Source organism: Somniosus microcephalus, chromosome 12 (assembly GCF_052327205.1).
Source record: "Somniosus microcephalus isolate GS21.2 chromosome 12, FLI_Smic_1.0, whole genome shotgun sequence".
Taxonomy (NCBI): domain Eukaryota; kingdom Metazoa; phylum Chordata; class Chondrichthyes; order Squaliformes; family Somniosidae; genus Somniosus; species Somniosus microcephalus.
Window position 1 is genome coordinate 190,591,667 of NC_140998.1, and position 13,095 is coordinate 190,604,761.

A 13,095-nucleotide genomic window follows, 5' to 3' on the forward strand; every position below is an offset into this window, starting at 1 on the left:
CCTGCCTGCATCTAGTCTGTCCAGTCCTGTCAGAATTTTATAAGTTTCAATGAGATCCCCTCTCATTCTTCTAAACTCCAGCGAGTACAAGCCCAATCTCTCCTCAGAAGTCATTCCTGCCATCCCAGGTATCAGCCTGGTGACTCTTTGCTGAACTCCTTGCATGGCAAGAACATCCTTCCTCAGATAAGGCAACCAAAGCTGCACACAATAGTCAAGGTGTGGTCTCACCAAGGCCCTGTACAACTGCAGTAAGACGTCCTTGTTCCTGTACTCATACCCTCTTGCTACAAAGGCCAACATACCATTTGCCTTCTTAACCGCCTGCTGCACCTGCATGCTTACCTTCAGCGACTGGTGCACAAGGACACCCAGGTCTTGTTGCACTTCCCCATCTATTGCCATTCAGATTATAATCTGCCTTTGTTTTTGCCACCAAAGTGGATAACCTCACATTTATCCACGTTATATTGCATCTGCCATGCACTTGCCCAATCACCCAACCAGGTATTTCTCAGCATCCTCCTCACAGCACACACCCAGCTTTGTGGCATCTGCAAATTTGGAGATATTACATCTAGTTCCCTTGTCTAGATTAATATATATCTAGATCATTAATATATATTGTGAATAGCTGGGGTCCAAGGACCGATCCCTCCGGCACCCCACTAGTCACTGCCTGCCACTCAAAGAGCCGTTTATTCCAACTCTTTGCTTTCTGTCTGCCAACCAGTTTGCTATCCAAGTCAATACCTTGCCCCCAATCCCATGTGCCTTAACTGTATACACTAATCTTATGCAGGACCTTATTAAAAGCCTCCTGAAAGTCCATTTATCCCAACTCTTTCCTGTTAGCCAATCCTCTATCCATGCTAATATTACCATCAACACTGAGCTCTTATTTTGTGCAGTAACCTTTAACGTGGCACCTTAGCGAATGACTTTTCGAAATCCAAATCACCCTGCTCGTTACATACGCAAAGAATTCATAGACATTTGTCAAACACTATTTCCCTTTCATAAAACAGAACATAATAGGAGCAGGAGCAAGCCATTTGGCCCTTTGGCCTGCTTTGCCATTCAATAAGATCATGGCTGATCTTCTACCTCATCTCCACTATCCCCATATCCCTTGATAGTCAAAAATCCATCGATCTCAGTCTTGAATACACTGACCGACAGCCTCCACAGCCCACTGGGGTGGAGAATGCCAAAGATTCACCACCCTCCGTGAAGACATTTCTCCTCCTCAGTCCTAAAATGGCCAACCCCTTATCTTTAGACTGTGACCCTGGTTTTGGACTCCCCAGCCAGAAGAAACATCCTCCTTGCATCTAGTCTGTCAATCCCCTCATTCTACTAAACTCTAGGGTATATATTCCCAGTCTACTCATGACAAACCCATATCCTAGGAACCCATCTGCTGAACGTTCATTGCACTCCCTCTATGGCAAGTACATCCTTCCTTAGGCAAGATGACCAAAGCTGTACACAATACTCCAGGTGTGGTCTCACCAGGGCCCTATTTAATTGCAGTAAGCCATCTTCACTCATACTCAAATCCTCTTGTAATAAAGGCCAACATACCATTTGCTTTCCTAATTGCTTGCAGTTCCAGCACGTTAACTGATTTGTGTATAAGGACACCCAGGTCCCTCTGAACAAACATCTCCCCAATTGCTCCATTGGTTAACTTCACATTTCTCTACATTATATTCCATTTGCCATGTTCTCGCCCACTCACTAAGCCTGTCTAAATCCCCTTGAAGCCTCCTTGCATCCTCCTCAACTGAGTTCTCACCCAGCTTTAGATCAGCAAACCTGGATATATTCTATTTGGTTCCTCATCCAAATCATTGATTAGATTGTGAATAGCTGAGGCCCAAGCACCGATCCTTGCGGTACCCCACTAGTTACAACCTGCCATCCCAAAAATGACCTGTTTATTGCTGTTGTTTTCTGTCCATTAACCAAGCCTCAATCCATGCTAGTATATTACCCCCAATCCCATGAGCTCTAATTTTGTTTAATAACCTACTGTGGCACCTTAGCAAATGTCTGCTGAAAAGCCAAATACACCACATCCACTGGTTCCCCCTTAACTATTCTGCTAGTTACAACCTCAAAAATCTCCAACAGATTTGTCAAACATGATTTCCTTCAAATCTGTGTTGACTCTGCCCAATCCTGTTATTATTTTCCAAGTGCCATGTTGAGTTCAATGAAGAGGGACCAAGGACCAAGGCAGCTGAATTACATTCTAACTTTGTATTTGACACCAACATTATTCTTGCTCAACCACATTTAGTGCACTCCTTCCATGTATTGAAGATGCAATACTTCACCTTTCCCTACATTGAACCCAATGTGCCACTGACCCATGATCCTGGACAATCCATGGCCCAGAACACACTACCCACAGTCCCAGTTTGGGGGGCTTGGATTGAAATTTTTCAATCTGCATCATTGCTGTGGGTCTTGCAGAAGCCCCACAGTCCCCACTATGGATCTACCGGCACCTGTCAGTGGGTGAAACATGGGGCCTCTGCCCCATTACCACTAACCATGTGCCACAGTGGCTTTGCTTCTGTAACCATCATCTTTCCATAATTCAGGCCACATCTTGAAACTAGATCAATGAAAAGCAGAGCATTTCTTTCATCAATACTCCTGTCAGTTCTGTGCAGCAGCTCAAGCACCACCTGGCTTTGGGAAATCTCTGCCGACTGATCATTGTTAACTCAGGATTCTCCAAAGTCAAACTCAAAGTATCCTGTATTGTCAAAACTAGTTTCTCAGCAACTGAAACTAGACTAGCCAACTGATAATGACCTACCCTCAATCCCCGACTTCCTGTAGAGGTTGTCCCCACAATAAAGGCTCCTTCAGACACCAGTGATTCTGGGGAAAGCCTCTTGTGCAGGAGTTCCACTCCGCACTGTGGGCATCACACCCCACATTGAGTGGGGTGACTGGATTAGCGCTTCCTACAGTTCCAGATCAGTAAGGATAAGAAAGGCCACGACACCTCCACCCTCAATTGATGTGCTAATACTCCCCCTACTGCTTTATTGAATTGACTGGAGTTTTGATCGATACTGGAACTGGATTCCAGACGGATGCTGGAAGTCTGTTCAGAGCAGCTGCTGAAGACCAGGAGAGAGCTTCCCACTGCCGGTCTAGCGAGGCCCAAAACAACCCAACTAGTGGTTGAATAAAAGCAGGAAATAGGCAGGTCAGGCAGCCTCTGTGGAGAGAAACAGAGTTAATGTTTCAGGTCAATGACCTTTCATCAGAATGGGTAAAAGTTAGTGATGTAACAGAGTTTAAGCAAGTACAGGGGCAGGGAAAGGAGTGTGATAGACTTCAAGACAGCCAGGCTGGTGGAATGGGCAGACAGATGAAATTTAACACAAACGTGCAAAGTGAAACATTTGGTAGGAAGAACGAAGACAGGCAATATAAACTAAAGGGTACAATCCTAAAGTGGCTGCATGAACAGAGAGACCTGGGAGTATGTGTGCACAAATCATTGAAGGCGGCAGGGCAGGTTGACAAAGCAATTAAAAAAGCATATGGGATACTGGGCTTTGCAACTAGAGGCATGGAGTACAAAAATCAAGGAAATGAACTTTTAGAAAACACTGGTTTGGCCTCAACTGGAGTATTGTGTCCAATTCTGGGCAGCGCTCTTTGGGAATGATGTGACGGCCCTCGAGAGGGTGCATGGAAGAATGATTCCAGGGATGAGGAGGTCAGTTACATGGATGGCGAGAGAAGCTGGGGTTCTTAGAGCAGAGAAGGTTCAGAGAGCAGATTTGAGAGGTTTTCAAAAGCATGAGGCGTCGAGACAGTAGATAGAGGGGCACTGTCACCATTGGCAGAACGGGCCAGAGGACACAGATTGAACGTTAGTTGTAAAAGATCTAAAGGAGAAATGAGGAAAATCCTTTTTTTGTTTTTTTACTCGGAGTGGTTAATAACTGGAATGCACGGTCTGAAAGGTTGGTGGAGGCCGATTAAATCGTGGATTTCAAAAGGGAATTGGATAAGTTACTGAAAGAAATAAATTGCAGGGCTACAGGGAAAGGGCCGAGGAGTGGGACTAGCTGAAGTGCTCTGGCAAACAGCAGGCACGGGCTCAATGGTGACAGCACAGAAGGAGGCCATTCTCTGATTCTATGAACACAAGATCAGGGTTCATGTATAACAGGGTTTTATTGTCCTACAGACACATCTACAGTTCCATGGAGCTGCACTCGGAGCCCACCCTGCGGCGATGGTCCATTTTCCACATGGCAACAGTCCCGACCAACAGGGCCACGGAGAGCAGAGCTACCCCAACCGCTGCTCCAGGAAGAACACGGGAGGGGGAATCAGCAGCAGCATCTGTGGGGAGAAGGGAGGGTTAGATAGGCACCAGTTACTCCATCACTAGACAGTAGCAGGGGCCTCCTTTACCTTTCTCTTCCTGGTGGATCCCAGCAGCCAATCTCTCATCTTCCAGGAAAATGATGGCTCCATCAGAGGTCACCAAGGACCCAACCCGGTCATCGGCGCTTCTTCGCCTCTCTGGGGGAGACAAGAGTTCAAGGTGGGCAATTCAATGTGCAGCTGTCTGAAGCGCTGAATCAGGTGTACAATCCGATGGCCCAACGCAAAAACCCTCGGGCAGTGAGTACCGGAGAGATTGGACTGTAGTTAAACACTGTTCCCTCACTGTCAGACTAAGATTCACTCCTGATTCTCAGAAGGAGCCGCATCAACCCGGCAAAGTTTGCAGCCGTTGACGGGTCCAATGGCCAGGCTGGTCTCCTGGGGAAAGAGACCAGTTTTAAGCACTAGTTTGACGAGCGGTTACACTGGACAGACACATTGCCCAGGTCTCCCCGCCCCCAGATATCGGTTCAGTTCCACCCTGGAACTCCTGGTGACAGCAGGATGCTGGATCAATGTTCAAGGCCAGAGGTGGATTCCATTCAGAACCAGTGCAAGATGTGCTCAGAGCCCCGGAGCCAGATTGCTATTCTGCTGTGGACTAACTGGGATAGAGTTGAGCGGGCAGATTGAGGACACTGCTCCTGTGCCCACTGTTGGGCCCAGTGTCCAGATGCCCCACACCCACCCTTCCCCATCAGGGTTCAGTTTCTAGTCAGATCCCAGCTACTTACTGGGGCTGCAGGGAGCCGTGCAGTTCTCTCGGGTGGAAGGGAAGCAAACCTCAGCACTGCAGTGGAAGTGAACCTGGAAAGAGACAGTGCGGTGTGGTCAGTGCCACAGCTCCCAGTCAGGAGATTCATGCTTCTACAGTCAAAGGGTCAACAGGGGCCTCCTCACTGTGAGCAAGACCCAGGGAACAAGTTCAACCAAGAGAGCAAGACTGAAGGAAACTCACCTCCCCGCTCAGAGCCCGGCCCGAAACTCGGTCCCAGAAAGCGAAAGTGCTGACTACAAACCGATTCTGGTGAGTTGGGAACGGCGAATGGGAAGCGGCGTCTACCGGGAGGAGGCGGGTTTTGTAATTGTCTCCAGTAAAGGGGCACCTGGAACAGAGAAAGAGCGGGTTATATGGAGAGGGCACCTGGAACTCCCAACTACAGAGTTACAGCGGCACATCAAAGCAAAGTCCCGAGATTAGACGAGATAAAGAAACCAGTCCATTCAAGTCATCAATCGTCAACCTGGAGCTCAGATTGGTTTGATTATTGGCCGTTCCTTCACCCAGTCCATGTCGCCCCCCTCCCCGATCACCAGCCTGCCCCAAGGTCCCTCACTCGCTGCCTTACCTGCCCACCAGGAGGTCCCATCGGAGCCCCGAATGCGGCTCGGGGGTGGGGGTCGCCCAGCAGTCATTGAGCACCAGCACAAGGGACGGATCGTTCCGGTTCAGGACTCGAACCTCCACAAACACGGGGTCCCTGAGCACACTCAGGATCGGGTAGTCACTGGCCACGTACCAGCTCCGGTAGCCACCATCTGGAAAGAGAAGACGATGAAGGACGGCCACTATTTGGAGAGAGAGCCTGAAGTTGGACACTGACCATCAGCAGCACTCGCTACCTCTCGCTATTCTCAGCTCCAGAACCAGGATCCCGGCCTCAGTGGCAGGCAGTGGCGGAGAAAGGCTGTAAACTCTGGGCTTCACCTGCAGGTCAGACTCCTGGCTCCCCTTGTAACTGCACTGGACATGGAGCCTGCAAGAGAACGGACACGGCTGGAGAATTCAGCTCCTCACCTTCTCTACCCGCTCCATGTGCTCCCAGTCTCACCTGAAGGGGCTGTCCCGGGTCACCGATCCCAAAGCTCCATCCAAGATCTCAAACTGACCCAACACATCCGTTTCATAGACGGCGTTCACCCCGTCCAGCTACAAGAGACAGAAGACCATCATTACAGAGAAATTGAGCAAGTCTGCCATTGCCTTATCACATGTAGTGTCTTTAAGGGCCCCCATTGCCCTTTAGACCCCCTCTTTCCCACCCGACTGACAGCCATTGATGGGGCTCCCAGCCCACAATACCTACCCGCTGAGTAGTGCCACACTCAGTGACTGCGAACTGAAAGAGCACAGTGTCTGCAGAGGCCACGGTCGGACTGCACTCCGCTCCGTGTCCATCCTTCAGATGGACCGTTGTCAGGTTTACAGGAGGCAGCGTCAAATCCTTGGAGATGGCGATCAGGACCCGCCCATCCTTGGTGCACACTGCAAGAGAGAGTCAATGAAAGGCGGTTAGTTGCTGCACGGGGAATGGCAAGGGAACCGTTACCGGGAGGGGGAGAAACTCCGCCCAGCGCAGCACCAGCTTCTAGTTTCCTTCTCTCCCCGTCCACTCCCCAATTCTCCATCTAATGGAGACGGGTCACCAACTCCATCCCTACTGGACTGGTTACACAAGACCGGCATCAAATCCACAGCCTGTCCGGTCAGTGCCAGCCAGGGACTGATCTTCACTCTGCCCTCCTATCCTGGGGCGCAATTCAACCATCAGAAGTCCCAAGTCGCATAGAGAAGGAAGGAGAGATCCTGGGTCAGGATCTCAATGATCAGACTTTCAAACTGTAGAACTGAACACGGTTCCTAAACCCGCCAGCTCCCGGACTGGAGAGGTTGGAGACTCCAGCTGATGTTTCAGGACAGGAGGAGAGAGTGGATACTGTCCAGGGAATCCCCAGTGCAGTTGGATTGCGGCTGGTCCTGGGAAGCCCTGGCCCAGAATATAGGCGAGCCGAGAATACACCCACCTGGCAGATTGTGGAGTGAATAGAAACACGGCGGCACATCCCGGCTCCCGGCATCAAAGCAGCAGCCTCTCCGCACACACTCACTGCCTTCAATTCCCCCAAACCCGCAGTCTTGGCGGAATTTGGGAGACAGCCAACATTGATCGGCGGGGAGAAGGAGAGAGGGCGGCTGAGATGAACAGATTGTAAGAAAGAACAAGCCCAGAACCCGCAGCCCCTCCATTCTAACAAGCAAGGCTCCCAGGTAAGTGAGGCTGTAGAGCCGACTCCCCCTTTTTATCCCCTGTTTAACCGGCAGTAAATGAATGGTCTCATTGGCCCACGGGCTCCCCATGTGAACCCGCATTCCCACGGGGCACACGGAGATATTGGGGCCTTGTGTTTTCTGCTCCTTGAGTAGAGGGAACTGTGTTTTTTAACAAAATATAGATGTGTATTTATTTGAAGTTGTAAAGTATGATTAAATTTACATCGGTTGAATACAATGTCTGTTCTTTAAGAGGCGGTACATGTTTCTTTCCTTATATTCTGTTTCAGTTCATCAATAAAGAAAGGCTGAACTTGTCTCGTTCCCATAGACCCAGATTGCCCATGTTTATACGGAGTGTGAGAGGTTGCAGTCCCTCTTCCATTATTTGAAGGGGCTGATCCTCGATTTTTGGCTGCACTTCAGTCCCACTCTCCTGATCTACGGCCACCCAGTGCGGAGGGGAGCGGGCGGGTCAGGGACCTCCTCGTGGGACTGCTCCTGGGCCTGGCCAAAGTGGCCATTAACTGGTCCAGGCAGCAGGCGGTCCAGGGGGTCATTCGGCCCACCTCTCTTCCGCGGCCACGTTCACCCCTGGGTGGCCCTGGAGATGGAGCACGCGGTGTCTGCCGGCACGCTCGAGGCCTTCCGAGACCGGTGGGCACCGCAGGCACTGGAGTGCTGCATCACCATAAGGAACAGTACTTTAATTTAATTTGTTCAATTTCCTTTTAACCTTTTTTAAAGTTACAGCACATGGTCATAGAATCATCGAATCATAGAATGGTTACAGCAGGAAAGGAGGCCATTCGGCCCGTCGAGCCCGTGCCGGCTCTCTGCAAGAGCACTTCACCCAGTCCCACTCCCCCGCCCTTTCCCCGTAGCCCTGCACATTTCTTCCCTTCAGATACTTATCCAACTCCCTTTTCAAAGCTGTGATTGAATCTGCCTCCACCACCCTTTCAGGGAGAACATTCCAAATCTTAACCACTCGCTGCGTAAAAAAGTCTTTCTTACGTGGCCTTTGGTTCTTTTGCCAATCACCTTAAATCTCTGTCCTCCGGTTCTCCACCCTTCTGCCAATGGGAACAGTTTCTCTCTATCTACTCTGTCCACACCCCTCATGGATTTGAACACCTCTATCAAATCTCCTCTCAATTCTCTCTGCTCCAAGGAGAACAACGCCAGCTTCTTCACTCTTTCAACGTAACTGTACTCCAGACTGGGGAATGAGGTTGGTCAGGTGGAGCAAGTTTCAATAGGTGAACATTTAGGGAACAGTGATCATAGTATCATAATGTTTTGGTTAGCTATGAAAAAGGACAGAGAGCAATCTAGAGTAAAAATGTTTAACAGGGGGAAATGCAATTTCAGTGGGATGAGAATGGATCTGGCCCGGCTAAACTGGAATCAAAGATTGGCAGGAAAAACTGTAATGAACAATAGGCTGCCTTTAAAGAGGAAATAGTTCAGGTGCAGTTGAGGTACTTTCCAACGAGGGGGGAAGGCAGGACAACTAAAGTCAGGGCTCACTGGATGATGAAAGAGATAGAGAATATGATGAAGCAGAAAAAGAGCGAGTATGACAGATGTCAAGTTTCAAATGCATCTGAGAATCAGGCTATATATAGAAAGGTCAGAGGAGAAGTGAAAAATCAAATAAGACGGGAAAAGAGAGGGTATGAGAATAGAATGGCAGCCAACATAAAAGGTAATCCAAAAGTCTTCTATCGGCATATAAGTAGTAAAAGGGTAGTAAGAGGAGTGATGGGGCCGATTAGTAAATTAGTAAAAATTCTGAGGAGGAGGAATTCCTGGAATGTTTTCGGGACGGTTATCTGGACCAATATGTCGAGGAGCCGACTCGAGATCAGGCCATTTTAGACTGGGTATTGTGCAATGAGAAGGGACTTATCAGCAATCTTCTTGTACGAGGCCCCTTGGGTCAGAGCGATCATAATATGATCGAGCTCTCAGTCGAGATGGAGAGTGAGGAAATTGAATCAGAGACTAAGGTCCAGAACTTAAATAAAGGGAATTACGAGGGTATGAGACGGGAATTGGGTAAGATTGATTGGGTGGTGTTTCTGGGGGGATTGACAGTGGATAGACAATGGCAAGCATTCAAAGATAGAATGGAAGAATTCCAGAACATGTTTATACCGGTTTGGCATAAAAATAAACCTAAAAAGGTGACTCAACCGTGGATAACGAGGGAAATTAGGGACAGCATAAAATCAAAAAAAAGGGCATATCAACTGGCAAAAAAAAGCACCAGACCGGAAGATTGGGGGCAGTACAGGATACAGCAAAAGAGGACAAAGGGATTAATCAGGAAGGGGGAAATAGAATACGAAAGTAAACTTGCAGCAAACATAAAGACAGACTGCAAAAGCTTTTATCGGTATATCAGGAGGAAAAGACTGGTAAAATCCCAAGTCGGTCCCTTGCAGTCCGATTCGGGAGAATATATAATGGAGAATAAGGAAATGGCAGACCAATTAAACTCATACTTTGGTTCTGTATTCACAAAGGAGGACACAAATAACCTCCCAGGAATATCGACAAACATAGGGACTAATGAGAGGGAGGAGCTGACAGAAATTAGTGTCTCTAGGGATATGGTGTTGGGTAAGTTGAGGGGACTGAAGGCCGACAAATCCCCGGGGCCTGATAAACTACATCCTAGGGTACTTAAGGAGGTGGCCCTGGAGATAGCAGATGTTCTAAGGATCATCTTCCGGAACTCCATTGACTCGGGAACAGTACCCGTGGATTGGAGGGTAGCTAATGTTACCCCAATATTTAAAAAGGGGGGTAGAGAGAAAGCAGGGAATTATAGACCAGTAAGCCTTACATCGGTTGTGGGCAAAATGCTAGAGTCCATTATTAAGGATAAAATAGCGGAGCACTTGACAAATGGGGAAAGGATCGGACAGAGTCAACATGGATTTACAAAGGGTAAATCGTGTTTGACTAATCTGCTGGAATTTTTTGAGGAAGTAACTGGTAAAATAGATGGGGGAGAGCCAGTGGATGTGGTGTACCTTGACTTCCAGAAAGCCTTCGATAAGGTTCCACACAAAAGATTATCATGCAAAATTAAGGCTCATGGGATTGGGGGCAAAGTATTAACGTGGATAGAGAACTGGCTGGCGGATAGAAAACAGAGAGTTGGAATAAACGGCTCGTTTTCGGAGTGGCAGGCAGTGACCAGCGGGGTGCCGCAAGGATCTTTCCTGGGACCCCAGCTGTTCACAATATATATAAATGATCTGGATCAGGGAATTGGATGCAATATTTCCAAATTCGCTGACGACACTAAACTAGGAGGAGGGGTGGGCTCTGATGAGGATGTCAGGAGGCTACAGTGCGATTTGGACAGGTTGGGGGAATGGGCGGATACGTGGCAGATGCACTATAATGTGGATAAATGCGAGGTTATCCACTTTGGGGGTAAAAACAGGAGGGTGGATTATTATCTAAATGGCAATAGATTGGGAGATGGGGAAGTGCAGAGGGACCTGGGTGTTCTTGTGCACCAGTCACTGAAGGAGAGCATGCAGGTGCAACAGGCGATTAAGAAGGCAAATGGTATGTTGGCCTTCATATCAAGGGGGTTCGAGTATAGGAATAGGGATACCTTACTACAGCTGTACAAGGTGCTGGTGAGACCGCATCTGGAGTATTGTGTACAGTTTTGCTCGCCCCATCTGCGGAAGGATGTTCTTGCCATGGAAAGAGTGCAGCGGCGATTCACCAGGCTGATACCTGGAATGGCGGGAATGACCTACGAGGAGAGATTGAATAGTTTGGGCTTGTACTCACTGGAGTTTAGAAGATTGAGAGGGGATCTCATCGAAACATATAAAATTATGGCAGGCCTGGACAGGCTGAATTCAGAGAGAATGCTTCCAATGGCAGGGGAGCACAGAACCAGGGGCCACAGTCTAAAAATAGCGGGCAAATCATTTAAAACAGAGATGAGGAAGAATTTCTTCACTCAAAGAGTGGTGAGCCTGTGGAATTCCCTGCCACAGAGGGCTGTGAAGGCTAATTCAATAAATATTTTCAAGAGAGAATTGGATATATTTCTGAAGGCTAAGGGGATTAAGGGTTACGGAGAAAAGGCGGGGACGGGGTACTGAACTGGTAAGATCAGCTATGATCTCAGACGAAGATCAGCCATGATCTCATTGAATGGCGGAGCAGGCTCGAAGGGCCGAATGGCCTACTCCTGTTCCTATCTCTATGTTTCTATGTTTTCTATGATTAGGGACCAAAAAGGAGACCTATTCATGGAGGCAGAAGGTATGGCTGAGGTACTAAATGAGTACTTTGCATCAGTCTTCACCAAGGAAGAGGATGCTGCCATAGGCATAGTAAAGGAGGAGGTAGTGGAGATAGTTGATAGGATAAAAATTAATAAAAAAGAGGTATTAGAAAGGCTGGCTGTATTTAAAGTAGATAAATCACCAGGAGTGGATGGGATGCATCCTAGGATGCTGCGGGAATTTAGGGAGGAAATCGTGGTGGTACTGGCCATAATCTTCCAATCCTCCTTAGATACGGGGGTGGTGCCATAGGACTGGAGAACTGCAAATTTTATTCCCTTGTTCAAAAAAGTGTGTAAAGATAAACCCAGCAACTACAGGCCATTCAGTTTGACCTCGGTAGTGGGGAAGCTTTTAGAAACGGTAATCAGGGACAAAATTAACAGTCACTTGGACAAGTGTGGTTTAATTAAGGAAAGCCAGCACGGATTTGTTAAAGGCAAATCGTGTTTAACTAACTTCACGAGTTCTTTGATGAGGCAACAGCGAGGATTGATGAGGGTAATACAGTTGACGTAGTGAACATGGATTTCAAAAAGGCGTTCGACAAAGTGCCACATAATAGGCTTGCCAGCAAAGTTGAAGCCCATGGTATAAAAGGGACAGTGGACATGGATACAGAATTGGCTGAGTGACAGGAAACAGAGGGTAGTGGTGAACGGTTATTTTTTGGACTGGAGGAAGGTATACAGTGGTGATCCTAAGGGGTCGGTTCTAGGACCACTGCTTTTCTTGATACATATTAATGACTTGGACGTGGGTGTACAGAGCACAATTTCAAAATATGCAGATGAGACTAAACTTGGAAGTATAGTGAACAGTGAGGAGGAGAGTGATAGAAGTCAGGAAGACATAGACAGGCAGCTGAAATGGGCGGACACGTGGCAGATGAAATTTAACGCAGAAAAGTGTGAAGTGATACATTTTGTTAGAAAGAATGAGGAGAGGACATATAAACTAACTGGTACAATCCTGAAGGGGGTGCAGGAACAGAGAGACCTGGGGGTATGTGTGCACAAATCATTGAAGGTGGAAGGACAGGTTGAGAAAGCAGTTAAAAAGGCTTACGGGATTCTGGGCTTCATAAATAGAGGTATAGAGTACAAAAGTGTGGAAATTGTAGTTGACTTTAAATTGGCAATTGCCAGTAATAAGAAGAGTCAGCTCCACAAGTGTCCCTCTTAAGGAGGCAGCACCAATAGAATTTAGACACCAAGGCCTAGAAATTCAGTATAGCCACGTTTGGGGCGCTACGGCATGGCGTTCGCTAAC

The 13,095-nt window shown here is 48.0% G+C and overlaps 1 protein-coding gene and 1 pseudogene across 1 annotated transcript; one reads left to right on the top strand and one right to left on the bottom strand.

Annotated features, from left to right (window-relative positions):
* Window positions 1-13,095, top strand: part of LOC147109795 (uncharacterized) — a 110,488-nt pseudogene that overhangs the window by 12,885 nt on the left and 84,508 nt on the right.
* LOC147109796 (zona pellucida sperm-binding protein 4-like) lies at window positions 3,997-7,478 on the bottom strand. Its single transcript, XM_086003887.1, has 9 exons — window positions 7,243-7,478; window positions 6,525-6,703; window positions 6,270-6,367; window positions 6,061-6,194; window positions 5,787-5,976; window positions 5,396-5,543; window positions 5,172-5,244; window positions 4,462-4,572; window positions 3,997-4,389 (listed from the first exon to the last, which is right to left on the bottom strand). The coding sequence occupies exons 1-9, from the start codon at window positions 7,463-7,465 to the stop codon at window positions 4,238-4,240; spliced, it is 1,308 nt and encodes a 435-aa protein (XP_085860013.1). The 5' UTR covers window positions 7,466-7,478; the 3' UTR covers window positions 3,997-4,237.

Bases quoted from the DNA above. Each gene is read 5' to 3' on its own strand.
- LOC147109796 (XM_086003887.1), bottom strand. From the start codon at position 7,465: ATGGAGGGGCTGCGGGTTCTGGGCTTGTTCTTTCTTACAATCTGTTCA. The intron at 5,544-5,786 runs GTAAGGCAGCGA...TCTCTGTTCCAG, and splicing joins TGGGACCTCCTGGTGGGCAG to GTGCCCCTTTACTGGAGACA. The intron at 5,245-5,395 runs GTGAGTTTCCTT...GTCTCTTTCCAG, and splicing joins GCCGGGCTCTGAGCGGGGAG to GTTCACTTCCACTGCAGTGC.